General features: G+C 44.0%; 1 protein-coding gene across 1 annotated transcript; it reads right to left on the reverse strand.

Moving 5' to 3' along the window:
• Nucleotides 1-824: 824 nt before the first annotated feature.
• Nucleotides 825-27,373, reverse strand: GPT2 (glutamic--pyruvic transaminase 2). The gene is made up of 11 exons (XM_066637602.1): nt 27,041-27,373; nt 16,421-16,510; nt 15,427-15,535; nt 7,846-7,979; nt 5,457-5,700; nt 3,939-4,018; nt 3,717-3,853; nt 3,028-3,202; nt 1,748-1,903; nt 1,010-1,122; nt 825-915 (listed from the first exon to the last, which is right to left on the reverse strand). Exons 1-11 carry the CDS (start codon nt 27,371-27,373, stop codon nt 825-827), a joined length of 1,662 nt encoding a protein of 553 aa, XP_066493699.1.
• Nucleotides 27,374-27,487: the final 114 nt, after the last annotated feature.

Here is a 27,487-nt window from a genome sequence, read left to right on the forward strand (position 1 = left end):
TTTTGTTCTATAACCCCTCCTCCCTTATTCCCAGGCTCTCAATTTCTTTGCCCACATTTATAAACAGAAGATAAATTGGCATCATTTTCCATGCAAAGACCCTGATGCTACAATTCTCATGCTGGGCTTGGCTAAAAAAAAAAAGTAGCCTTTATTGGGCTGCCAGAGCAAGATACTGGCAATTTCTTACATCCTGAAATAAAAGCACATACCTATTGCGCACAGCATGTTCAAATTCTCAGCATGAACAGGATGATCCTGGGCCCAATCCACCACAACCTTCTCCTATGCAAGTTTCAATGAAGTGAACAGGAGTTGCATGAGAGTTCATGCAAACAATATTAAACTTTAGAGCTGTTTAAAGACAGATCATAGACAGTGATGCTTTCTAAGGTACAGAAGGTGTGGCATTTTAAGTATAGAAAAGGCTGTTTATTGACACTGAATTGATTTCATTTTGCTAACATTTTTAAAGAAGAGATTTGGAAACATCACTGTTTTCAAACAAAGACAGTGTTAAGAATTCTTATAAGGAACTACCCTATCTTAGTCAGGCCATCCACACATACTAAGATTATAATTTCTGGTCAAGGCACAAAATTGTACTCTTCAGTTCTTGCCCTTGTTTCCATCCCTTTCCATAAAAATTAAAATAGAACAAAATATTTCACAGTAGACATTAGGATGGATGTACTCAGATTTCATGACTGGGATCTAATGAACTTATTGTGGATTTGATTAAAGATTAGAAAGCACATTTTTCCCATCACAGCTTTGTTTTCCTTCCCAGACTCGCTCCAGGAAAAAGAAATTCTTTGTTTTGCTTAAGAGTACTCTTCAAGAAATTTTATGTGGAACGCTTTCACTTTCTCCAGCAAGATCTTTAATTTTTCTACCGGTGGGAGAATGGTCATCCTGAGGAAACAAAAAAAAGTATTTAAGAACCGTGTTCATGGTAGCTATGTTATAAAACAAAAAGGAAATAGTTCAGCTGCACAAGACACTGTACCTAAAATGATAAGTTCCTTCTCTTTGGCCAAACCCACTTCCAGGAACAACACAGATCCCCGTTTCCTCCAGAAGTTTCATACAGTAGAACATGTCAGGAGCCATTTTATGATTCTGGGAAGATAAAATAATGGAGTCATTTGTGCCAGCTCCGAAATACAACCAGAGTGGAAAATAAATTGCATGTTTCCCTCCCAAATATATATTATGCAGTGTATCATTTGGAAACAATCTGTCACTTAGGTGGAAGAACTTCTCTGGAGAAAGAAAAAAAGGACAGTAGCAGAACAAAATACAATGGCTGAATCACTTCAAAAGGCAACCAAAGTAGACTTCCACACTGGCTGGCAAAGCTTCTCTGAAGTGGATAAAGCACTTGCTCTCTCACTCACACACTCAACACTTAGACCACATATTTCAAGGTGGTCAGACTTAGGATAGTCACTTCTCCCCACCCCTCACCCCACTTTTGCCTTTAATGGCTGTACTACAAGCAAGAATCGAGCTCCACTCCTCAGTTGTAGAAATAAGATGGTTAAGAAGAGCTAAAAATCAATGAAGGGAGAAATGATCAAATGGCTGAGCTGTACAGGCCCGAAGACAAGATCCAGCATGCCCAGGTGCTTCTAGTGCATTAAGCTTTAAAAAAAAAAAAGTACTATTGTTCAATACAGTACTATTGCCCACCCAAGCCAGGACAGCTTCTGCAAAATTAACTGAAGTGGGAGTAGGGTCGCACCTTTGCAGTCTCAAGGGCCTTGGAAGGGATAAATATTCGTGGAAAAGCATACATGGCTCCTTGAAGCGGATTACAGTGGATTCCAGGAACTTGATTGAACATGTCTTCTGTTAGCTTGGCTTTTTTGGCAAGGTTGTTCAAGACAGATTCCTTTTCCTATTTCAGAGACAAGAAGAGTGCAGAACGTTTTCACACAGAAGGCAAACAAGCCACGTAAAACAAAATGGCCCACATCATTCTGCAGTTGTATTTTAGTCCTAAAGCAGCAATTCCCAATCTCAGAGCAGAGCCCTCCCCTTTCCAAGGTTACTGTGTCTTGTGCCCTTCCATACATTTGGAGCTGCCTGTTTGGTGGGCAGCTCCAAATGCACCCAAGTGCATCCAAGTGCACAGCAGCATGCACACCACTATTGAGTGCAATGCTCTGAGATGGAGTGGGCAGGGAATTAATTTTAACAGAACCGCTACTCCTCATCTTCATGCCTCTCACCCCCATTGTCTTATCCAGAAACCTGTCCTGCCTAGATGCTCTAGGAATATACACAGGGGACAAGAACCAAGTAGCAATTTTGTGAGTTGTGGAAAGCCACCACTGCTTGCCTTTCAGAATCTCCCCAAAATTACAACCCAATTATGCCAGTATCCTGACCCTCTATGGGAGTCTTGACTTTAAAACCTAATACAGTGAACCTGAAATCTCAGGATTTTTTCACATTGCCAAAAATGGGGCCGATCTAGGGCCTAAGGTTTGCCATGGAATTGCTGTTTGCTTAATGGTACATACAGGTGCATGAGGTTGCTTCATAAAGACACAGTTCATCTGACTGCTGCACATCACTCAGTGTGACTCACAAAATTAGTCCCACAGGAATCTTTTAGATGGTTTCCAACCTGGGATACATGTACCTCCAGTGGTACTTACCAGTACCTTTAGGGGTACTTGAAAATGAATTGAACAATGGCAGAAAAAGGCAGGTCTGTATTAGAATGCCTTGTGGGGCAAATATGAAAGGTACAATTTATGGAAATGGGCTGCCAAGGAGTACTCAAGTGAAAAAATGTTGGGAACCATCGTTTTAGAGAGTTGAAAGTCTGGCATTTCCATCTCATTTTCTTTATTGAAGGTCTTACTTTGTTTTCTCTCTCTCCTCTTATGTCACATAACCTTCAAACCTGCCCCTCGAATGTGTCTGTTTTGAGAAGGTGCCACTTATGCTATAAGAACTGTGGGGGGGGGGGGGAAGAGAACTCCATGCACACGCACAGGCGAGGAAACCCACCTTGATGAACTGTGCATAAGATTCCTCCCCAGGCATAGGGGGATTCACTACAATGTCCATAGCTGCTTGACCAGAGACTGGAGGACACAAACGGACCGATAGGAGCTTAACAAGTTGCCCTTTGATATCAGGGTGCAAGTTAATCACCTCCATGTAGCCACCTCTATAGCCACACCTAAGACCAATGGGAGAGAGTGGAGGATAAACAAGAATGAGGGAAAGGAAGAATAGAAAAAAAAATCATGCATTCTGAAGCTCCAAGCATGATAGCCACACACATTAGTCCAAAAGATAGTACAGGGCCCCTCCTTATCTTCCTTCTGAGTAAACATGCAAAGGCTTACACTGTAAATCAACTAAGATTTCTGTAATGGGTGGACAGACCCATTCTGTACCCTGTGGCTGCAGTTTACTTGGAGCAGGTGAGGAGGGGCCTGCATGCTGCCAAAAGCATTCTGAAAATCTGTATGGCAGCCAATTGCTTGCGAACTCATTCCATGCACCTGAAACCAGGTTGTCCACTTAACAGGGTGGTAAGGCTGTAGTACAGTCTTTCAAAACTCTTCCAGTGAAGCAATGGCTGGCTCAAGTTCAGCAATGGCTAAGCAGGAAGTGTCCCTCAACGTAAGTGAGCAAAAGCAGCCAGTTGTGCAAAGTACAATAGTGAAAAAGGCACGATGTAAGCTTACTCGCCCATGTAGCCCTTGGAGGTGGAATGAAAGGATGCAAGTTCCACATTGTTGGAGTAATCGGGTCCCATCTCATAAAGAATCTTTTTGAAGGAGTTAAACTGACATCTCTCCGAGTAGACATTATCTTGATAAACCTGCATTGTCAGAAAACACATCATGTGCTCTTTGCTCAACAACCAACATGGAAAAAAAGGCCTGTGGTTTTAATAATGTTCTTACCTCATCAGCCAGAAGAAACAGTTTCTCTTCCCATGCAAAGTGTATCACATCTTCAATGCACTTTCTGCTTTGAACCTGGCCTAAGTTGGAGAAGCAGGGGAAGAGAAGAGGAGAGAGAGATATTTAATTTGCTATAAGGTGAATCAGTAATTTTTAATGCCAAAAAAGACCATTAGGACCATTTCAAGAGGGTTACTTCTGTGTTATTTCCCACAGAGCAATTTGCACCTCTACCCAGCCCCACAGACAATGCATAAAATAGACTCCAACAAGAGGAAAAAAACACAGAAATTACATTCCCGACTAATTTTGTAATAAGTACACAGGGTAGCAAATGCCATGGGGTAAGAACTGACCACTCCTTTGCCAAGAAGCAGATACTAAGGGGTAAAAATTATCAACAGATTCAGGCTAACCTGTGAAAAGAACTTTATAAATGAGATAAAATCATAACATTTATTTCACGTCCATTTAGATTTTTCCAATATCAGAACCTAGCATTCAGCAGAATAGGCTGGGAGATGGTTCCATTATAATAACACTAACAGTTCTTGACATATACAATGTGCTTTCTGAGTGTGCAAAGAATGTTACATGCAATAACATGTAACTGCAAGTTACTGCAATAACTCTGTACGGCTGCAGTTTTCAAACTCTCTGGGAGTTTGAAACCCACAGTAAGTCTTTGCAGGGGTGGGGGGGAGGCAGCAGGGGGAAGGGACAGGGGCGTGATCACCCCACTCTCCCTTTCCCTGACCTGGGGAGCCCTGCAGGCGCTTGTGCAGGGCTCCCTGCACACAGGGACTGCTGCTGCAGGGACTGGAGGGTACACCCCAGTCCCTGCAGCCCCATCAGGAGGGAAAGCGGAGTGATCATGCTCTGTTTCCGGTTTTGTGCAGCTCCGCTTTCATTTTCCCTTACCTGGGGAGCCCTGCCGAAAGTTGCGCAGGGCTCCCCGCACCCCCGGGGAGGCTGCAGGAGGCTTGGGCAAGTGCACCCAAGCCCCTGTAGCCCCCCTGAGCAGCGCAATCCTGTGGATCGTGCTGCTGCCCTCCCCCTGTCTCCTGGCTGCCCCCGCCCCTTAAGGGGGCAGAGGCCAGGACCCACAGGCTGGGGTGTCGTGACGCCCCAGTTTGAATACCACTGCTATATGATAAGGAAGTATTATCCCCATATTGCAGGTGAGGAAGACCAAGGTTGAAAGGTTACCTAAGCTTGCCTAAGGTTACCTAGCGAGTTCCTTCAACAGGAAAAGGCCCCCTACACAGTTCAGTCTCTTAACTATCGTACCGCACCAGTTGTGTTCAATGGGGTTTATTCCCAGTAATGTGTGTGTGCAGTGAAGCTCACAACTGGACTCTGAGAAGCTTCAGAACTGGTAAACGTGTGATCTGGGCTGTCTCACTTCAGATTGCAGTTGGGGGCTCACATGACAAAGTGACAAAACAATTTCAGCCACATACAGAGCTACCACATCTGGGAGAAAGCTAGGAGCTGAGGAAAAGGTGTTCTGCTTACCTGTGGGATTTCCAGGGTTGATAATGCATAGGACCTTTGGATTGCAGTATGCTTTGGCTTCATTCAAGGAGCGACGTAGTTCATTCACATCAAGGGCCCAGCAATTCTCTTCGTCGAGGTAATAATTCACCTGAATGGCATCTAGTTCTGAAATGGCAGCTGAATACAGGGGATACTGCGGGATGGGGATCATCACTCCTGTTCGAGATCTCCCTCCTCCCGAGACAAGGATCTTTAGAATCGTCTGGAAGAGTATAAGGATAACTTTTAACATCTTAATTTATTTAAGAAGCATCTGTCTGGTTGTTGTTTCCCCCATGAAACATACCAAGGAGCCTATGGGGTATGGCACCTAAAAAGAAACAACAGAACGGCTTCTGTAGGTCCCTTAAAGTGTTGCAAAAGAAACAGGAAGCTGAAGAAAATGCTCAGCTTCAGGAACTGGCCACATCTCACATCCCTGGAAGACCACCAACTCCTGTATACCTGCCAATAGCCAAGCATTCAGGAACTGTTTTCAGGAAGCCCTCAGTTGCAGAAGTGAGTGGAAAGAAGGCCTTTTCTGTGTTTGCACCCTGTCATTGAACCCCTTCCCAAGGGAGATCTGCTTGGCAACTGTCAATTTCCTTTAGGCTCCAGACAAAGTATGACTCATTCATTCAGGCTCTTGGTAGGTAATTTAATGTGTGGAGAGGTTTTTTGTGTTTTTTTTAAAAGCCAACATCACTTTCAGTTTTTACAAAGAAAAGTGGGATGAGAAAGAACTATTTGCTCCTTCTCCCATTGTACTAGAACTCACCCAAGGCAATTAAAATTGAGCGACCAATTCAGGACTGACATACAGAAGTATAATATATTACTCAGCTAATGCATGGAATTCACTGCTATGAAATACAATAGCCACTTTGGCTTTAAAGAGAAAATAGAGAAACCAAAAGGAGGATTTTTCTATCAATGGCTACTAGCCAAGACAGCTCACAGGAACTCCCAGATTTGGAGTGTATCAGTCATTGGGGGATAACCAAGATTGGGGGGGGGGGAATATGCACTGCCATTGTATTCTACATGCAAGCTTCCCAGAGGTATATACCTGGCCCCTGTGAAGGGCAGAATAAAGAATTCAGGACATCTGTTCCAGCAGAGTATTTCTCATCTTTTTAATGTATAGCACACCAATGCCACCAAAATACTGACCCACAGTTGGTCTCTGCCTGCAGCTGACAGCTGTGGAGGAATCCAATTAACTGCTGGCTTTCATTGATAATGAATCTAAAGATGTTCCTTTCTGGTTGATGAAACAGAAGTTACAAGTGCAGCCAATCACAGTGTAGTGCATGTTTTCTGGCAAAGTTGGACATAAGCAGCTCATTGTTCCTGTGGCCACTCCGACCAGCTGCCAGGGCAAAGACCAAGAACACTGGATGAATCGACAGAAAACTGCAGAGCCAAGAAAGTGCTGCAATACCAAACAGTGCCAGAGGATGGCATTTTAATTAAGTTTTACAAAGCAGCAAAAATGTGCCTGGCTGAATAAAAGGGAAGGAGAAGTTTGCCAACAAGGCAAATATTGACCTTTTGAAGCAGCCACACAACACACTGTATACTGAAGTGGAAATGGATTATCTGCTGTTGCTTGACGCAAATGATCTTGGCACTACCATACACACTTGGTTACCTAAGTGGGAGGGAACAGTGTTGCAAAACGATGAGAATTTTAAACTAGAATTAACTCACATTTTAAAGAACATGCTCCTGATTCTGAAGGAGAATCAGCTCTTCTCCAATACAGTCTCATTTGGGGAGAAAGAACACAGCTTGACATTTGCAGAGAGAGTGTCTGCTTGAGTAAATGCTCAGAAAGCCAAGGGCAACAAGAAGCATGGCTTCTGTGACCCACTAAGATTATAATCCCTGTTCATAGATTTCAGGTGAAGAACTGGTGGGTGGCCTCTCTTCCTCATTCATTTAAAAAAACATGTGAGCCAGGTGCTCCCATGTTGATGCACAATTTCTGTGTTTTATCCACTGTTTTAGGGGAAGAGAAATTGTGTGTGTGGGGGGGCTCCCCACAATCTGGTTCTGATGCAGAGACACCAGCTCACATATTCTTTTATGTCCATAGTGGTAGGAAGGTGCACCAGATCTCTCTTATGCCATGAGAACTGCTGCTGATGTATGCTTTGGGGTTTTATCTCTCCATCTATGTCATCCCTCAGGTTTCCCCTTCCAATCTGAAAGCTACAAAACACTGCTTTCAGAATAACTGGTGGCAAACCAAGTACACCAACACCCATTTGGGAAATCTGCCCTAATCATTCCAGATTGCGGATTTCAGATTATACATGTGTTACGTTACTGCAACACAGGGGTACACCAAGAGTACACCTACGGCAATGCCATCGCTAGCTCCTGTTGTCAGGTATATGTTATCTGGATCTGCAGGAACCCCTCCATCTCGTCTTTCGATATAGGCTGCTACATCTTCACGGATACAGGTCACCCCTTGGCTGGCACTATAAGAACCTGTGTGGGGAAGGGAAAATATCAACAGAGAATTGTGTTCAAATGAGAAGGTGCCTTACAAAACTCACAAGGCTCTTAACAGTTTTGCATGAAGATCCCCACTAAACCAGACGGACTCAATTTTCAAAAATGTTTATCAGAGTCAGATGCAATCCGATACATACATGCACACCCAATATATTGTTTACTCTTTCTGAGATGCATTTGCCTGCATGTTAGAAAGACTTACAACTGGCACTTGGCCTTTACAAATGTTCTCGTAGAGCAGGGGTGCCCAAACCCCGGCCTTGGGGCCACTTGCGGCCCTCGAGGCCTCTCAATGTGGCCCTCAGGGAGCCCACAGTGTCCAATGAGACTCTGGCCCTCCGGAGATTTGTTGGAGCCCACACTGGCCCAACCCAACTGCTCTCACTGTGAGTGTGACTGTTTGACCTCTCACGTGAGCTGTGGGATGAGGGCTCCTTCCACTGCTTCTTGTTTCACGTCTGTGATGCAGTTGCAGCAGCAAAGGAAAGGCCAGCCTTGCTTTGTGCAAGGCCTTTTATAGGCCTTGAGCTATTCATTCATTAATACAAGTTCATCTTTAATATATTAATTTATGTAAACTTATGTAAATTTATTCAAATTTTAAATGTAAATTAATTCTTTTTTCCCTGGCCCCCGATGCAGTGTCAGAGAGATGATGTGGCCCTCCTACCAAAAACTTTGGGCACCCCTGTTGTAGGGCATCAAAGGAAAAAAAAAAAGTTCTATCAGATCAATTGTCGATGTATACTTGAGAGAAGCAAACCATGTCGAATGCAAATGCTTTCCTTCATCCTACTTTAAGCCAAGAAGGTTCAGCAGCATGTTGAATTAGTTGTACACTCATCTCTTCAGCCTCCACCAGCCCCAGGCTTACTACCTTCAATTGATCTCAGAAGGATGAAACCTTTTTCTTATGCAAGTACGCAAAGTTTTATATAAAAGATACAGTCTTGCATGGAACACATCTCAGAAAAACAGAGGCAAGCCCCACAGAAATACCTTTGAGATCACACAGTCATTTTTGTGTGCTCTGCTGACCCAGATGGAGGCTTCTTTAAAACTAGGCTTCTAGCCCTCATGATTGCAAAGAGAGATTTACAAAAGCTGAATACAAAGTGAAAGACCAAATGGCAAGTCTAACCAGTTGTATACCTTCCAATCAAACAGTCTTTTATTGCATGATATTAGGGGAGCTAATACAACTATCTGCAAAAGCATTTTCCTATGTTCTCAGGGAGACTGGAAGCTTACTTTTCAAGAAAACAAAACAGCAACCTATGCTCATAGAATTGTTCCTGTGCTGGACACTGAGATGCCACAATGTAGAGCAAACACCCCTGAGGACTGGCTTGCATCCATCTCATACAGTCTTACTTCCTTATAATTCTAGTTAAACTAGTTTTTAAAGCTGAATCAATATTAGGTATGCCTTCATGGTCTAGGAAATTAAATAAGTGGGCGTGAGTAGGAGGATAAAAAAACACAAGTAGAAAGACAGACAGATTTGCTGCATGGCTACTTAAAACTCTGGCTAGGCTGACTTTACTTGCCAGCTGGCTGGTGTTACTCAGATATAATGTTAAGTAACAGGAAACCTTAACATGCAGATTTTCACATTTCCTGATAGACTGCATGGAAGAACTGTAGCTCAACACTTTTCCAGACAAACATCGGTCCTAGAAGTAGGGTCCTATCTCCCATACCAAAAAAACCCCAAACTCATCCATGTTAGATTAATATATATGATACTCCCTTACATTGTGTCAGACCGCTGATCCATCTAGGTCAACTTTGTCTATACTGATTGGCATTTCTCAGGGTGTCAGAGAGCAGTCTTTCCTAGTCATACCTGGAGTTATAAAAATGCATATTGATGGCAGGAAAAAGAGGCTGCAGTATTTGTGCTTCACTTTAAAAATCAGGGTGGGATGAGTGTAACATACATCAGTCTTGTTCCTGTGCCCCTCACCCATAGCAGCCTGCAGCCACACAGTCTGATCATATCCTTTGGCTCCCTTGATGCAATATAAATTCTAACCCATGATGGCTGCAAGCCCACACACTCTTGGCTACAAAGAGAGGCATTTTTACTTCTTACTCAGTATGCTTAGGATGTCCTTAAGTGCCACTGAGTTCAGTGAAATGTACAAAGCAAATCTACTAAAAAGTATAGTATAGCAACCTAAGCAGGTTTTGTGCTACAATTGTGACCATTTCTCTATCTGAAACGGTCTTTTTGTTATAAACTCATAGCATCATTATCAAGCAACTAGAATCAGGCCTCTTGTAAGATGCTGATCTCTTGTAAAATCTTGTTGTCAGCTATTTTAAAAAAGCATTTTTGCACTGGGTGATACACTGAAGGACATGCAGTCTGAAAAATGCAACAAGTTTAACACACAAAAGTAGATGGGCCATAAAACAGCTGTTGAACTTCTAGGCGCTCTCTCTCTCTCACCATAAAAATCTAATCTGGAACAGGATTTGTTCACGCATCACAATCTAGGGAAAACTGGGTTGGAGTTGGGTGGGGATGAGTCTATAAAGCAGCAATTTTCAACCTTTTTAGTCTCACAACCCACTGACAAGGTACATTTGTCAAGGCACACCATGGTGTTGGTGGGGGGCTCACATTCCCAATGGTCTTACTAACAAATGACCCTCCCCCAAACTCCCAAGGCATACCTGCAGACCATTCATGGCACACCAGTGTGCCATGGCACAGTGGTTGAAAATGGCTGCTGTAAAGTGTAAAAGTGATAAGCAACAGGTCATGGTGTAAATGCAAGCAGTCAGTCACATTTACATCAGAAGAACCTAGAGTGAATGTATCTGTTAGCCAGGTGCAATTCATCCTTGCATTTATTGCTTTCACAGGTCATGATCTGATCTAAAATTCAGGCTCCCACAGCCCACTTCATGAAGTACAAAGGTTTGTAGGAGTGGTATTAAAGGCAAGTCACAACCAGAACACACATACAACCAAGCACAATCTAGCAGGTCCAACTGACATATATCCCCAACAACAAATGCCTTTAAGATTTGTACTTAAATTCCAAATGCTAAAAAGAAAAACAAAATCATTCAGTGCTTCAGGCTAACTCACAGAGTGATTGCAGGGTAGAAGATAAAGGAGGATAATTGATGGTTTTAAAAAAACAAAGAAATTATTAGAGAACAATTAGAGAACAACAAGACAAAGGCAGGGTAGGAGAAGAAATTGGGAAAGGTAGGGAGATGGGATGTGATAGACAGTTTGGCACAATGAGAGGATGCGGGGACAAAGGAGCGAATAAGCAGCCCATCCTGGGGCATTCCGTGTATAATTGCTTTTATGCGAATGCCCGAAGTCTACGAGCAAAGGTGGGAGAACTGGAATGTCTGGTGACAAGGGAAAATATTGACATAGTGGGCATAACGGAAACCTGGTGGAATGCGGAGAATCAGTGGGATACCGCAATCCCGGGCTATAAACTCTACAGGAGGGACAGGCAGGAGCGTGTTGGAGGTGGGGTGGCCCTTTATGTTAAGGAAGGGATAGAATCCAGCAAAGTAGAGATTGAAGGTGGGTCCGACTCCACAGTAGAATCTCTGTGGGTTAAATTACCAGGCTTGAGCAGCGATGTAATACTGGGGGTGTGCTATCGTCCTCCAGACCAGAAATCTGACGGGGACCTTGAAATGAGGAAACAGATCAGGGAGGTGACAAGGAAGGACAGGGTTGTAATCATGGGGGACTTCAATTATCCTCATATTGACTGGGTCAATTTGTGTTCTGGTCACGATAAGGAAACCGGATTTCTTGACGTGCTAAATGACTGTGGCTTAGATCAGCTAGTCACGGATCCCACCAGAGGACAGGTGACTCTGGATTTAATTTTGTGTGGTACGCAGGACCTGGTTAGAGATGTAAACGTTACTGAGCCATTGGGGAACAGTGATCATGCTGCGATCCGTTTTGACGTGCACGTTGGGGGAGGAATACCAGGCAAATCTCTAACAAAAACCCTTGACTTCCGACGGGCGGACTTCCCTCAAATGAGGAGGCTGGTTAGAAGGAGGCTGAAAGGGAGGGTAAAAAGAGTCCAGTCTCTCCAGAGTGCATGGAGGCTGCTTAAAACAACAGTAATAGAGGCCCAGCAGAGGTGTATACCGCAAAGAAAGAAGGGTTCCACTAAATCCAGGAGAGTGCCCGCATGGCTAACCAGCCAAGTTAGAGAGGCTGTGAAGGGCAAGGAAGCTTCCTTCCGTAAATGGAAGTCTTGCCCTAATGAAGAGAATAAAAAGGAACATAAACTGTGGCAAAAGAAATGTAAGAAGGTGATAGGGGAGGCCAAGCGAGACTATGAGGAACGCATGGCCAGCAACATTAAGGGGAATAATAAAAGCTTCTTCAAATATGTGAGAAGCAGGAAACCCGCCAGAGAAGCGGTTGGCCCTCTGGATGGTGAGGGAGGGAAAGGGGAGATAAAAGGAGACTTAGAGATGGCAGAGAAATTAAATGAGTTCTTTGCATCTGTCTTCACGGCAGAAGACCTCGGGCAGATACCGCTGCCTGAACGGCCCCTCCTGACCGAGGAGTTAAGTCAGATAGAGGTTAAAAGAGAAGATGTTTCAGACCTCATTGATAAATTAAAGATCAATAAGTCACCGGGCCCTGATGGCATACACCCAAGGGTTATTAAGGAATTGAAGAATGAAGTTGCAGATCTCTTGACTAAGGTATGCAACTTGTCCCTCAAAACGGCCACGGTGCCAGAAGATTGGAGGATAGCAAATGTCACGCCTATTTTTAAAAAGGGAAAGAGGGGGGACCCGGGAAACTATAGGCCGGTCAGCCTAACATCTATACCGGGTAAGATGGTGGAATGCCTCATCAAAGATAGGATCTCAAAACACATAGACGAACAGGCCTTGCTGAGGGAGAGTCAGCATGGCTTCTGTAAGGGTAAGTCTTGCCTCACAAACCTTACAGAATTCTTTGAAAAGGTCAACAGGCATGTGGATGCGGGAGAACCCGTGGACATTATATATCTGGACTTTCAGAAGGCGTTTGACACGGTCCCTCACCAAAGGTTACTGAAAAAACTCCACAGTCAGGGAATTAGAGGACAGGTCCTCTCCTGGATTGAGAACTGGTTGGAGGCCAGGAAGCAGAGAGTGGGTGTCAATGGGCAATTTTCACAATGGAGAGAGGTGAAAAGCGGTGTGCCCCAAGGATCTGTCCTGGGACCGGTGCTTTTCAACCTCTTCATAAATGACCTGGAGACAGGGTTGAGCAGTGAAGTGGCTAAGTTTGCAGATGACACCAAACTTTTCCGAGTGGTGAAGACCAGAAGTGATTGTGAGGAGCTCCAGAAGGATCTCTCCAGACTGGCAGAATGGGCAGCAAAATGGCAGATGCGCTTCAATGTCAGTAAGTGTAAAGTCATGCACATTGGGGCAAAAAATCAAAACTTTAGATATAGGCTGATGGGTTCTGAGCTGTCTGTGACAGATCAGGAGAGAGATCTTGGGGTGGTGGTGGACAGGTCGATGAAAGTGTCGACCCAATGTGCGGCAGCAGTGAAGAAGGCCAATTCTATGCTTGGGATCATTAGGAAAGGTATTGAGAACAAAACGGCTAGTATTATAATGCCGTTGTACAAATCTATGGTAAGGCCACACCTGGAGTATTGTGTCCAGTTCTGGTCGCCGCATCTCAAAAAAGACATAGTGGAAATGGAAAAGGTGCAAAAGAGAGCGACTAAGATGATTACGGGGCTGGGGCACCTTCCTTATGAGGAAAGGCTACGGCGTTTGGGCCTCTTCAGCCTAGAAAAGAGACGCTTGAGGGGGGACATGATTGAGACATACAAAATTATGCAGGGGATGGACAGAGTGGATAGGGAGATGCTCTTTACACTCTCACATAATACCAGAACCAGGGGACATCCACTAAAATTGAGTGTTGGGCGGGTTAGGACAGACAAGAGAAAATATTTCTTTACTCAGCGCGTGGTCGGTCTGTGGAACTCCTTGCCACAGGATGTGGTGCTGGCGTCTAGCCTAGACACCTTTAAAAGGGGATTGGATGAGTTTCTGGAGGAAAAATCCATTATGGGGTACAAGCCATGATGTGTATGCGCAACCTCCTGATTTTAGGAATGGGTTAAGTCAGAATGCCAGATGTAGGGGAGAGCACCAGGATGAGGTCTCTTGTTATCTGGTGTGCTCCCTGGGGCATTTGGTGGGCCGCTGTGAGATACAGGAAGCTGGACTAGATGGGCCTATGGCCTGATCCAGTGGGGCTGTTCTTATGTTCTTATGTTAAATTGATGTTTTATTTTTTAAAGTTTCAGCCACAAGAAGGTAGACAGAGATGGGTGTCCCCTCCCCCAGTCTACTACTTGAGACAAGTAGATGATTGCTTCAGTCCAGCCCCATCCTTTACTAGGCACAACATTTGAGCACACCCAATCTCTGATTGACTGAGTCACTACTCCAATTAAAAAAATATTTACTTTTTTCCAAAATAGTTTTATTTTTGTCTTGCTCACAAAATACAACACAGCTGACAACAACCTCAATGGCTGCACTGCAATGACTACACAAATCATAAGAGAATATGGCAAACGAATAGTTTTTAAATCAAACCATAACAAATATTTGTGACCTTACCTACCAACCAGCAGACACTTTAATTTAGGAAGTATCTAAATAATACTGTAAATGGCAAATGTTGATTTCATTCTGTTGTGTTTCTCTTGGAAATACAAATCTAACTGCTCTGTGTTTCTTCCTTATTTTTATAGGTCCTGTCATATGTCAAATAAACACTAATCACAAAAAATTAGGAAATAGCTCTTTTATTTTAACTAAGCCTTTAGAAATGTCATATTGCTTCCTTTCCAGGCAGGAAAAGAGACTTAATTGAGGCTGTCAGGCAATCCTGTTCAGCAAAGGCGCTATTTATATAGAAAAGCAATTCTGTTTGTCCAACATAGGGATGGGAGGGCTATGGGATTGGATTGATTTAGTGTGCATAAGACTGTGTCCTTATTGGGAATAAATCCCATAGCAATCAGTGGGGCTTCCTTCCTAAGAAAAATGGCAAGAATTGGGCTCTTAACAGCAGATCAAGCTGGTTGCTGGTGATGGAGGGGCAAAGAGAAGGTTAAAGTGATGCACAAGTTGTGTCTCTAAATATCACTCACACATTCAGGTAAGCAAGAAATTAATGACAAAGGCAGGCTTCCAAGAATCCCTGTGTTCATTAAAAAAACACAACAAAACACATGCACTGATTTAAAAAAATTAAAAGGATATCCTGATCATCATTAAAAGACCACAGAAATAAGGTTATGTACTAGTGTACTAATGTACCAGAATTAAACTCATTACAGCAGAAGCCACACTATTAGAAGTATTAAAAGCCTACCTAAGCTGTTTCCTCCACAGTCTCGCAAGATCCGTCTTGCTCTTGCCTTGGAGTCCTCAGGGAAGCTTGGGCTGTCCAACAAGTTTGGGTATGTACAAAGTGCAACTACCTGCGTTGCCCAGAAAAAAAACAAAAAACACAACACTAGTTATTGCTTTATCCTGCTTCCCAGTAAAAAATGTTTTACAGAATACTTTGCAGTCCCTTCTGTTATGTTAAACAGAATTTCCAAGATTCCTACTCTGTCCAGAGTACCTGGATGACGGCAGCCACTTAAGACCAAAATGTCTAGTTTTTTTAAATTAAAGTTGTGTCTTGGGCAGAACCAGACTTCAGAGTGAATGACAGATCAAGAGGTCAGTTTTTTATAGCTGTTAGGGCCTCCAGATCCTCATACAAAAGCAGATTACAATTCAAGGGATAGGTGCTTGCCCTTTGTTTAGGGTGGCCAAGTTCTGAAGTAACCAATCTAGCTGTCGCTTTTGCAGCAGCTTGGTTGACTAATCATTTTTTATTTCATTAGATTTATGCCCTGCTTTTCCTCAACTGAATTCAAGGCAGCGTGTACAGGGTTCTCAATTGGTCTCCTATCTGTGTACTGAGCAGACACTTACTTGCTAAGCTTCTGCGTTATGTACATTCACCCTGTGCTCAGACTGCATCTCAGACCCCTATTAAAGCACCAGATTCAGGACAACCTGGGTTCTTCCCCATGCCAACTGCACATACCTACCTTTGCTCTGCTTCCTGATCTTTTACTTTCCCTCTCCTATGGTATCCAAGGAGTCAATTCCAAATGATTACAAGTCAACACTAGCAAACCAAATTGTTTCTTGCTGCAGTTTCCAAGCATGAGAAATAATGCATTTATGCTGCCTTTAGTGGCAATAATTGCACCTTGCTCACACTGGCTGCGGGAACTCTTCCCCATGTGGACAAACAGGAGCATTGCTGTGGGAAAAAAAGAATCTGCAGTGGCTCAAGAATGTCTTACCTGACGAAGAAAGGTGATAGGCTGCTGTCCCATGGCGTGTGCATCGCCAATATTGGCCTTGATGACCTCCGTGAAAGGCTTTTTGATTCCCTAAGGTGAAAAGGGCGTAAACAGTTAATGAAAGCTGTGCAGAAGCAGGTCTAATTTGGAGAATGCAATGTTTGGCTTCTATGCACATCATCCTTCGCAAGTCATGCATTTGCCGGTTGGTGGATCTCCACAAAGTCACAGAGTTCAAGGGTTCATACTGCAATCAGGAATTTAAGAAAACAAACAACCCACCCTTGCACTGAGAAGCATTGTACAGCACTTGACTGGGGAGAAAAATGTACCTGCCAAGGCAGAAGGACGAGTAAGCAATTAGTTGCTTCAATGCCTTTTTAACCTTTTTCTATGGGGAAAAATAAAGATTCTCAGGCCATCTTAGGTGACAGTGTCGCTACACAGAGATATTGTCCCTGGATCCAACCCATGGCCTCCCTGCTCCCCATTATATCCTCTTCCTTCCCCTCCTGCTGACTTAGGTGCTATGGCAGGTGATGGGAGAGCTGACATTGTGTGTGGGAAGGGCTCAGCCTGCCCACTGGCATCCTGGCAGTGCACTACTGAGCGTGCTGTCAGACAGCATTTTATTGTGCTTTTTCAGCAGCTAGCGCTTGAGGAAAGCGCATTCCACCAGTGCTCACTGCCCATAAGATTGGGCCATGTAGCACTTATTTACACTGAAAGCTTCTTTTGTGGCTCTGATCTCTTACAATTTCATACTGTGCTTGGTACAAAAGGGAGTTCTGGGAGCTCCTGCTATTAAAATATACTAATGCCCCATAATCTCGGCAATCTACAGAGTCAGTGGTTTGGCTTTTTAACTACATATTCAATTATTTTTCCCAGTGACAATGAAACTTACTGTGAGAAAAACTGATGGACATTGACTTGCAACTCCTTTCAAAAACTAAAAATCATGTGAGGACATCTTGCCTAGTGAAAGGTTAACAAACATTTATAATATTTAATCAGCCCCTGAAATAACAAACACTTTTTATCCAAATAATTCACTTGTTTGCTTGTTCTTAGTCTCCCCTCAAGAATGATAAAGAATGGAATTAAGAGCATGTTTTTATTTTCCAGAGAACCATCATTGGAGATTGTTAATGTAGCAATGGCTGCCACGGATACAGGGTTGAAGATATTCAAGACATGCAGCTCAGCACACTAAAAGCATGTTATTACAGATGAGACAACTCAGAACCCCTTCCTGTTCAGATCTGAAGCACAGGCAATAACGCAAGGGCCATCCAGAAACCAACAGTGAAGAAAAACACCACTCAGAGATCCAATTTCATTGATGTAGGACCTCTCTGGGAGAAAATCTTCTGTCATATTAAAAGGACTTAATTTCTGAGCCAAAAGTAACATGCTGGAATACAGGAGGGTAAGAACTTCTCCTGGCTAGGTTTCTTGGCATGGCAGACAGAAATCCAGTTGATGAAACATCCCACCCACCCACCCACGCATGTCAGGAGAAGCTTCAAATCTGCTTTTTAAATGCAGAACAACTGTCTTTCAGGCAAAGGAGCTGTACAAGAAAGAGCCATTGATAACTCTAAGACAGAGTGCATTGACCACTTGCAGTGTCCTCTCCTTTCTCTCACCCTTGAATAAAAACCAACTAGTCCCAAAATTCATTTAGGATTAGAGAGAAAAACTAGGTCAGAGGATGACAGACTATCCTCAATCAATACTCTGGGTCACTAAACACTGGGCCCTACCATTTAACCTTCAGTAATTAAAATAAACTTTAATCAAACAGAGGTGTCCCAATTAAGCATATGCAAAATATTAATTTTCATGCAACCACTTAGGGTGCAAGCCTAACCCCTTAAGTCAGTGCTTTCCAGCACTGGCATAGCGGTGCCCATAGGACATGTGCTGCATCCTGCAGTTGGGTGTCACTCACGGAGGCCTCCTCAAAGTAAGGGAATGTTTGTTCCCTTACCTCAGAGCTGCATTGCCCTTATGACAGTGCTGGAAAGCACTGACATAAGGGGTTAGGATTGCGTCCTTAGTAGCTTAAAAGAGGCATTCTCCTTCCTTTTACACATACAAAACCCCTGTTCCAAGATGGTGCTGCTACAACACACCATTGAGAACAAAGAAAGGAGCCTTCTCATTTTAGAACTATTGGTTTATTCACCTGCAGGTTTCACATTCGATTAAGCAACTAAACTCAAATGATTAACCAACAAAGATTCCTATTGCAAAGTTAGAATGTCTGAAACCAATTTCTAAGTAACTATGCACTCTAAAACTGCAATCCTTTGCTATATGTGGTAATAAAACAAATTCACTCAATGAAACTGAGTCCACACACACAGGATTGGGCTTCTTCTCCCATGAGAACAGAAAGTCAATTTAAGCATGAGTGGATTCAGCATTCCACTAGACTAATACAGTTTTTTTTTAATGCACTAAAATTACCTACCCTTGGGGCACCAAAGCAACCAAGAACCTTAAGGCCTGAATTAGCAATTTAATCTCCCGTTATCAAGAAGCTCATCACAGATACAACTGCCTTGCTTGTCACACCAACTGCAGCTTGTGTTGGTGAGACTTGTGTGTAATTCAAGTTGACAAGAGCTGTCATGGAAGGGGGAGGATGACAGAGCCTAGATATTGACCTCAAGTGGCACTAGATTTTACTTTGATGAGTTGTACGGCTTCCTATAATGCATGATGTAAGAAGAGTATTTCATAACAAAATCCAATTCGAAAGGACAAGCTTGAGAGTGTTTCACAAGTTGCCTTGGGCTACAATCCTACTTACCTAGGAGTAAGCTCCACTGAACAAAATGGGACTTATTTCTGGATAAACATGGATAGGATTGAGCTGCTAATTTAACAAAAATAAATGCAGACCTGATCTTCTGTTGAGACAGTACCATGGAAATCTAGGAATATTTGAATATTTTAGTTGTAATATGCTTTTGCTTTTAAAACGTTATATAACACTTGAGAGATGTCAATGTACATTACCCCTTCTATTAAGGCAGCTTTGAAAGAAGACTGCTTAATTTGGATTAATTTGCAAGGCAGAGAGGGAAAAAGAAAGCCTTGGATATTTTAGGCTGTACAACTAGTACACTACATTCTTCTGTAGAATCAATGGATCCAACATGAATATAGAAGATTTAGCATGGGGACCACACTGCATATCATTAAACAGAACATGGCTATTGCAATCTTTACCAGAACTATCCATCTTATTGCTGTTAGGGGAGAGATTATCCCCTTTCCATGAAAAGGTCTGAAGAACAGAAAAATCTGAGACTCCCAGCCAATAAATCCATTTGTCACTTACAGGTTTCCACTGGTATGAGCCCTACAACCAAAATACTGCCGCATATTCATGGTCATAGCCATGAAATGGCCCAGAGAGACTATTTGACCAATATATACTGTAAGAACAGGGAGAAGGAGCAGAGCTAATATATTTATTAGGTACACATTTACAAGGCAGGGGCATTATTTGTTATGAAAAAACAAGTAAGATTCTAGATTCTGGTTGAGTCTTGTCTTTGGCGCATTTCCATGTATGCACTCAAGAGAATTTCTTCCAATAAAACGTGAAGCACTAAATACTTTTGGAGCTGCTCCAAACAAAACCAGCCCAGACTCATCCAATCTTTCACATCTTTGGGTGGGCACATCAGTTCTTCATTTAGCCCAGAAAAGCCCCTTGTGTGTTGATGACATATACAAATCTTAAAGAATACACTTCCCAAGGCAGATGCATCTCATTTCTTTTCTACACCAAGCACGCAAAGAGTTTTCTTAGGTATTCCCAAAGGCAGGTTTCTACAGTAACTTTTGTCCTTCTTTTGAAACCATGCTTCTATACAGTATACACCAGTGGTTCCCAAACTGTGGGTTAGGACTCACTGATGGGTTGTGACTTGATTTTTGGTCAGCCAAAGAACATAAGAAAAACCCTGCTGGATCAGGCCCAGGGCCCATCTATTTCAGCTTCCTGTATCTCACAGTAACCTACCACATGGCTCAGGGAGCAGACAAGGTATCTTGCTGCCACTCCCCTGCATCTGGCATTCTATTTACCCTTGCACCCCCTCAACAAGGACACCAGACTGCACTTGGGTTTAACTTGGGCCACTTCATTAAACACAAGTAACCAATTTTTAAAGCATGAAACCTACTGAACACACCTTACCTCCCTTACCAGTCTGGGGTAGGGAAAAAAATTGCCACCCATGGCCTATTCAGATGATAAAAAAAAATTCCTACCCAGGCCTCATGATGAGTGACCTGCTAATCTCAGACTGTACGTACCCATCATGCCTTGTAACTTGTGATGGGGTTTTCCTCCAGAAATCTGTCCAATCCACTTTTAAAGGCATCTAGGCCAGACACGAACTCCGACACTCTTTCTCTCGATACCGTGCTAAAGAAACGCATCGGTAAAGCAGCTACCACATTTTCCAGACTCACAAAGAGAGTCTGGTCCAACAAGAAGCTGACAGAACATACCAAGATCCAGGTCTACAGAGCTTGCGTCCTGAGTACACTTCTGTACTGCAGCGAATCATGGACTCTTCGCTCACAACAGGAGAGGAAACTGAACGCCTTCTACATGCACTGCCTCCGATGCATCCTTGGCATCACCTGGCAGGACAAAGTTCCACAGTCCTGGAACGAGCTGGAATCCCTAGCATGTATGCACTGCTGAAACAGAGACACCTGCATTGGCTCAGTCATGTCATGAGAACAGGCGATGGCCGGATCCCAAAGGATCTCCTCTATGGAGAACTCGTGCAGGGAAAGTGCCCTACAGGTAGACCACAGCTGCAATACAAGGACATCTGCAAGAGGGCCTTAGGAGTGGACCTTAACAGGTGGGAAACCCTAGCCTCTGAGCAGCCCGCTTGGAGGCAGGCTGTGCAGCATGGCCTTTCCCAGTTTGAAGAGACACTTAGCCAACAGTCTGAGGCAAAGAAGGAAGGCCCATAGCCAGGGTGACAGACCAGGGACAGACTGCACTTGCTCCCAGTGTGGAAGGGATTGTCACTCCCGAATCGGCCTTTTCAGCTACACTAGACGCTGCGCCAGAACCACCATTCAGAGCGCGATACCATAGTCTTTCGAGACTGAAGGCTGCCAACTATAAGGCCAGACACCATCACCACCTCCTGGGTGATGGAAAGGGTGCTGTCCTACATGGTGGAAAGAACAGATAACTAATTGCCTCAAGCTCAGAGGCTATTCAAAAACCAGATACTGTAGCTGCTAATTATTCTGCAAAGAGCTCAGCTCCTGCAGTTTGCAAGCTTGTGTAAATATAGGGAGATACATGTTTGAGGATCTTTTTTCTGGTAATTATTACTGATAAAAATTAATATTTCCTTCTAGATCTTTTTTTTTTTTTTAAGTCTAGATGGGTCCCAATAGAGTGTCATTTTAAAAAGTGGGCCCCAGTGCTAAAAAGTTTGGGAACCACTGGTATACAGCGATGAACCATCTTTGAAACTCAGCTAATTATTATTTTGCCATATGGCATAAGAAACTGGTATTTGAGGAAAAACAAGCCTGAACTCCCTATACATGCACAGATTAAGGTGCACAGTTTTTTGGCCATTCATTATTTAGCTAAGTGAATTTTTGAAAAAAAGCCTCTCAGGTTGTTTATATATAAAATGAAATTGAGCTGAGTGTCATTTGTGTGCTGTTGATGCCCCTAAACCAAATATAGACCCAATATACGTATATTGGATTACACAGGTTATATTACTGTTGTGAAAGATGGTCTTCTGGCCTTGTAGGCAGCTATGGTTGGGGCACAGCGTGTAATGGAGGATTCTTCTGGCTACAGCACATTTAAGAAGAAGCCATGTAATGTTTACAGTCATGCTGCAGATTTACACTGGATTCACAGCATGAATGGCAACAAGCATTTGCTACATATGCTTTTCCTCACTTTGTCACTGTGTTCTTGCAGTGAAACTAACTTGACTTTCTCACATATCATCCTCCCTTCCAATATATTAGGGTCAGTACATATGATTTGACTTGAGCATTGGAGGGATAATTATGCAGCTCTATAAGTGGATTGCTTTGCCAGTAATAACAGTCTGTTGAGCTAAATGGAAGAGGAAAATAATTTCTATAGGCAAAATATTATACTGAACATGTTCGAATAGCTAACTTTTCTAGATATAGATTTAAAAATACAACAGTTGTCAATTCTGGTTTATTCCTCTTTACTCCCTACCCTTGAAAGTATATTCCCATTTACTTCTTACTAGCTAGATGTACACATGCCTCTGTGCAGGAAGACTGAAACCTGAGAACACAAGAGCACTAAAGTAAACTAAATGTGAGATGGTACTAGGCTGAAATCTAGGCAGCAACACTATACACCAGCAGTTCCTAAACTTCTAAAAGGGAACTCTGAAAGTCTTGCAGGGGTGGGGCAGGGGGCCAGTGACTAGGAGCAAGGTGCTTTTAACTTACCTGGGAGGTTGTGCTGGCCTCTATCAGGGTGTAGGAGCCCCTTCTGCAGGCTTCCCCACTGCTGCAGATATCTCCAATCTGAGCTCACTTCCAGTTCCCAATCAGTTTTCTGTGATCAGAGCTAACTGCAGCAGCAGGGAAGCCCGCAGAGGAGTCTGAGAGACCCCTGCAACCTGCTAGAGGCCAGTGTGACTCCCCTCCAGGTAAGTTTAAAAGCCCTTTGCTCCCAGCGGCAGCTGTGGTGCCGTCAGGGCATTTATTTCTGGGCCACTACCCTTTAGGGGCAATGGCCTTCTTCCAGTTCCCTTGGTGGGTCATGACCCATCAGTTTGGGAACTGCTATTATATACACTTTACTGGAACTAGCCCTATTGTATTCAATGGGATTTACGTCCAAGTGTAGGATTGTGCTATAGGTCTAGTTGTTCTCATCAAACTAGTAAAGATGGAAGATCATATTGTTGATATGGGAGAGCCAGGATGTCAGTTTACCAGCTCAGTAAGAACTAGGTCTTAACCCTGCTCCATTTAAATATGATTTTAACTAGCAGTGTTCACTGACTCTGTGGGAATAGGAGTTCCTAAACTGCTTAAAATTATTTTGATATTGATTTGAACTCTACAGAAAAAAAATCAAGGCATGAAGACCCAAAGACTCCTTCCTTAATAAAAGACACAAACCAGGTTTGGTAGAAAACAGAGTGACTTCTTCCCTGCGTCACCATTTTGTGTCATCTTAAAGACAACCCAATTCACTAATGCTTTGTCTACTGTGTAATCTCAAAACAAACATGCCAATATGGTTGTTGGCTGATACACAGGAACTGATGATTGCTCAATATCTTTGCAGAGTAATCACCCATATTTTACTACCATTTAGAGGTAGGTTTGCACCATATGATTATGGATATGAGCTATACATGATCAGCAGTGCTGGGTTCATCCACAACCAATGCTGTAAACACATGGGGAGCCCTTAAAATGCTCTACTAGTGCAAGATGAATACACTTGAAAGATTTGTACCACGGAATGTTTTGGGAAGAAAGGGAATTGGCTTTTTCATGGATCTGGAATCCAAGTAATGGTTGCGGGTGCAACCATAACGATCCTGAACAAGATCTAGTGATTCAAATAATGGGATCAAGAATGTGTAAAAATGCGGCTTTGAGAAAAGGGTTCAAAACAGTTACCTTTGAAAAGGGTTCAGAATTTACTTACACTTTCAAAGAATACAGTCCTTTTTAGACAGAGCTCTTACTCCATCTTGAATGGACTCCAGGTTAACTAAAACAAATACCTTGAACTTATAGTGGTAAATGAACCACTAAGTGGCCAAAAAATGACCAATGAAGGGTCTTGTGTCATTTTAAAGATTAACAGACTGTGCAAAAACTTTGTTGCAACAGATTAACACAGTTAACTCTCTGAAAAAACTGAATACTGTAGTTATAAATTACCCTGTTATGTAAGGTAATTGAAACCTTGATTATATTAAGAGTGTAAAGAAGGCAAGAGAAAAGTAAATACTCTTCAACTAAGCTGATGACCACATTCTTATGCAATGAAAATTGTACAGGTGATGGGAAATAACTGCTTGTTTCTTCAAGTTTTTTTCTTAAAAAGGGTTTACCAAGAGTGTTACAGCACTATAATTGAATGGTTGGGTTCTGAAGATTGTACATTAAGGAATTAAAAAACCAGAATTCAAAGGTACTTTCTTTCAGTCTTCCAAGACCACCTTTTGAAAATAGAAACCCAACATGTCCAATGTTGTAAGCAAGCAAAAGGAAGCTTTTTGAATACTGTATCTCAAATAATTACTGGAAAACAAATATGGGAGTTCATTAACTTTAAGACAACGGAAACTGTTATCACCCCGATTATAAACTCATTTATGTGCAAGGAAAATTCCACTGAACTTACTTTAAAGTATAGAAAGTTGGGGCTGTAATTCTAACACACTTACTAAGGAGTAAGCTCCACTAAACTCAGTGGGATTACTTCTGAGTAAGCCTACATAAGTTTACACCATATATAAAACTTACATCCAATTGAAAACAGTGTTTGAGCACAGTTCAGATCAACCTGAGCACAATCAAAGTCTCCTTATTTCAAAAGAATGCAAGGATAATTTTTATCATGTTGTGGCCATGGGAGATCTTCAATTTTCCAAAGAAGAATGAATGATTTACTCAGCCATGTTTCATTTACAGACAAGGGATTCAGTGGACAGAGACCTTCAGACATCCAAAAGCCTCTTGTTTCTTCAAATCTATCCTTTCTGTCTTGCAGCTCCTTTTGCTTGGAACAGTCTTTCAGAAGACTTCTATGAGGTATCCTCTTTTACTTCCTTCAAACCTTTTTCCCCATCAAATCTTTGGCACGACCCCTTAGTTCTCATTCACCAGCATAACAAAGTCTGAATAACCAAAATAATCACATTCTTTATTTCTACCTCTACTTCTCTCTCTCTCTCCCCCCCCCCTTCAGATTTTAGAATGCAAGCTCCTTGGGGCAGGCCCACAAGAACCAAGCACACAGATGGCTCTCTCTCTCAACAGATATTTAAAAGATAAGAGTTTGATTTGAGAAATCAGGATTCAAATCCTAGCTTTGGTGCCGATTTATTGTGTGGTCCTGGGACTGTGCTCTCCCCTCAACCTCAACTTCCCATCAGGGAAACTTAAAATAAGTTTAAGACACAATCCTGTACATGTCTACTCAGAAGTAAGCACCACTGATTTCAATGCAACTTCCTCCCAGGTTAAGATGCACAGGACTGCAGCTTTAGGGCCAAATCCTATCCAACTTTCCAGCTCTGGGGTAGCTGTGCCAATGGGGTGTGCGCTGCATCCTGTGGTGGGAGGATAGTCCCTTATCTCCACAAGGCAAGGGAAGATCTGTTCCCTCGCACCAGCGCTGGAAAGTTGACCACGATTGGGCCCTTAGCTGGCAAGGCTCTTGTGCTGGTACCAGTTGCAAACCTGCCTCTTACAAATGAAAAGTGAATGCCATGGAAGTGTCAGACAAGCACCAGATGGCCTGAAAAGTTAGGGGGGCCAGTTCCAAACTTTCCAGGGCAATTGCACCCCCACCCACCCGCAGCAACCGAGGGGAGGGGAGGGGTGGGCCGGGAGCGGAGCCAACCCCTGGAACCCATCCCAGCAGCCTGGGTCGGCCTTCTCCACGCGTCCGTGGGCCAATCCTGCAGCGATTGTCGTCGATGCCCAGGGGCGTGCCTTCTTCCCAGCACGCGAGCGGGCTGGCTTTCCTCGCTCGCCCCAATCAGGAGCTGCAGCGGCGGAGGAGTGGCCCGGGGGCGGCGGCCCGGGCCGGCTGCAAGATCTGCAGGGCGAAGGGGAGAAGAGCATTGGTCAGAGCCCCGCGCCGGGAGCTCTGACCAGCATCTCTTGCGCCCAGGTGCCCAGTCTCGGCCAAGCCATCAGTACCCAGGAGACATCAGTGGCCACGCCGGGGCTTCTTTCCCAGCACCGGGGCATCCAGCCACCCCTGGACCCTTCCCGTGCAGCCTTCCCAGCGCCTGTACATCCACCCATACCTGGACCCTTCCCATGCAGCTGATTCATTCCACCCGCGACCCACCCACCCCTGGACCCTTGCAATGCAGCCTTCGCAGTACCTGTGCATCCACCCACCCACCCACCTAAACCTGGACCCTTCTCATGCAGCTCATTCATTCCACCCCCTACCCACCCACCCATACCTGAACTCTTGCAATTAGTGGCATAGCTAGAGTGCGTGCAAAGCACTAAGTGTTGCAGGGAGCCTCACCGCAGCTTGCAAGGGGCCCCACTCCCTCGGAGCCATTCTAGGCAGGGGATGGAGAAAAACGGAGGCATGCAGTGGCATAGCTAGAGGGGGTGTAGGGAGCTTCATCACAGCATTCAAGGGGCCTCCTCCTCGTCCCCTTTGGATCCATTTCGGGCGGGGGGAGTCGAAGGAGAGGGGGTCCCTTGCACTCTGCGGCGAGGCTCCCTGCAAAACTTAGTGCTTTGCACCCCCTCTAGCTACGCCACTGATAGCAATGCAGCTCATTCATTCCGCCCCTGACCCACCCACTCAGCCAGACTTCCTACCTTCCGCAGCTCCTTTTCGATCTCGCCCGCTTTCAGCACGATGGGCCCCCGCACGGCGTACTCCACCGCTTTCACCTGGGGGTTCATGGACTCCAGGGTCAGGATCTTCTCCCGGGTGGGTTTTTCGTGGATCTTCACGGCAGAGGCCTTGGCCGCGCTGCTCCAGCGCACCGGCCCCTCTTTCCCTAGGAGGTCACCTGGGGGTTTTTGCCTTCGGTGCTCTTTGCCACCAGACACCAGAGAGGCGAGAAGACGCACGGCCGCCTCTCTCTGGTCATTCTTGCAGCCCGGGCGGATGGCGGCTTCCCTGGCCAGCCCCGAGATGCGATGCATGCTCCTAGGAGGGTGTGCTGCCTGCCTGTCTCTGGGCAAAGACAAGGGTCCTCCCCACCTCCAAAGAGGAGCTCTGCTGGCGACGCTCAGAGGGATGTGAGAGGCACACGTCGC

This window comes from Tiliqua scincoides, chromosome 9 (assembly GCF_035046505.1).
Source record: "Tiliqua scincoides isolate rTilSci1 chromosome 9, rTilSci1.hap2, whole genome shotgun sequence".
In the NCBI taxonomy this organism is placed as follows: Eukaryota; Metazoa; Chordata; class Lepidosauria; order Squamata; family Scincidae; genus Tiliqua; species Tiliqua scincoides.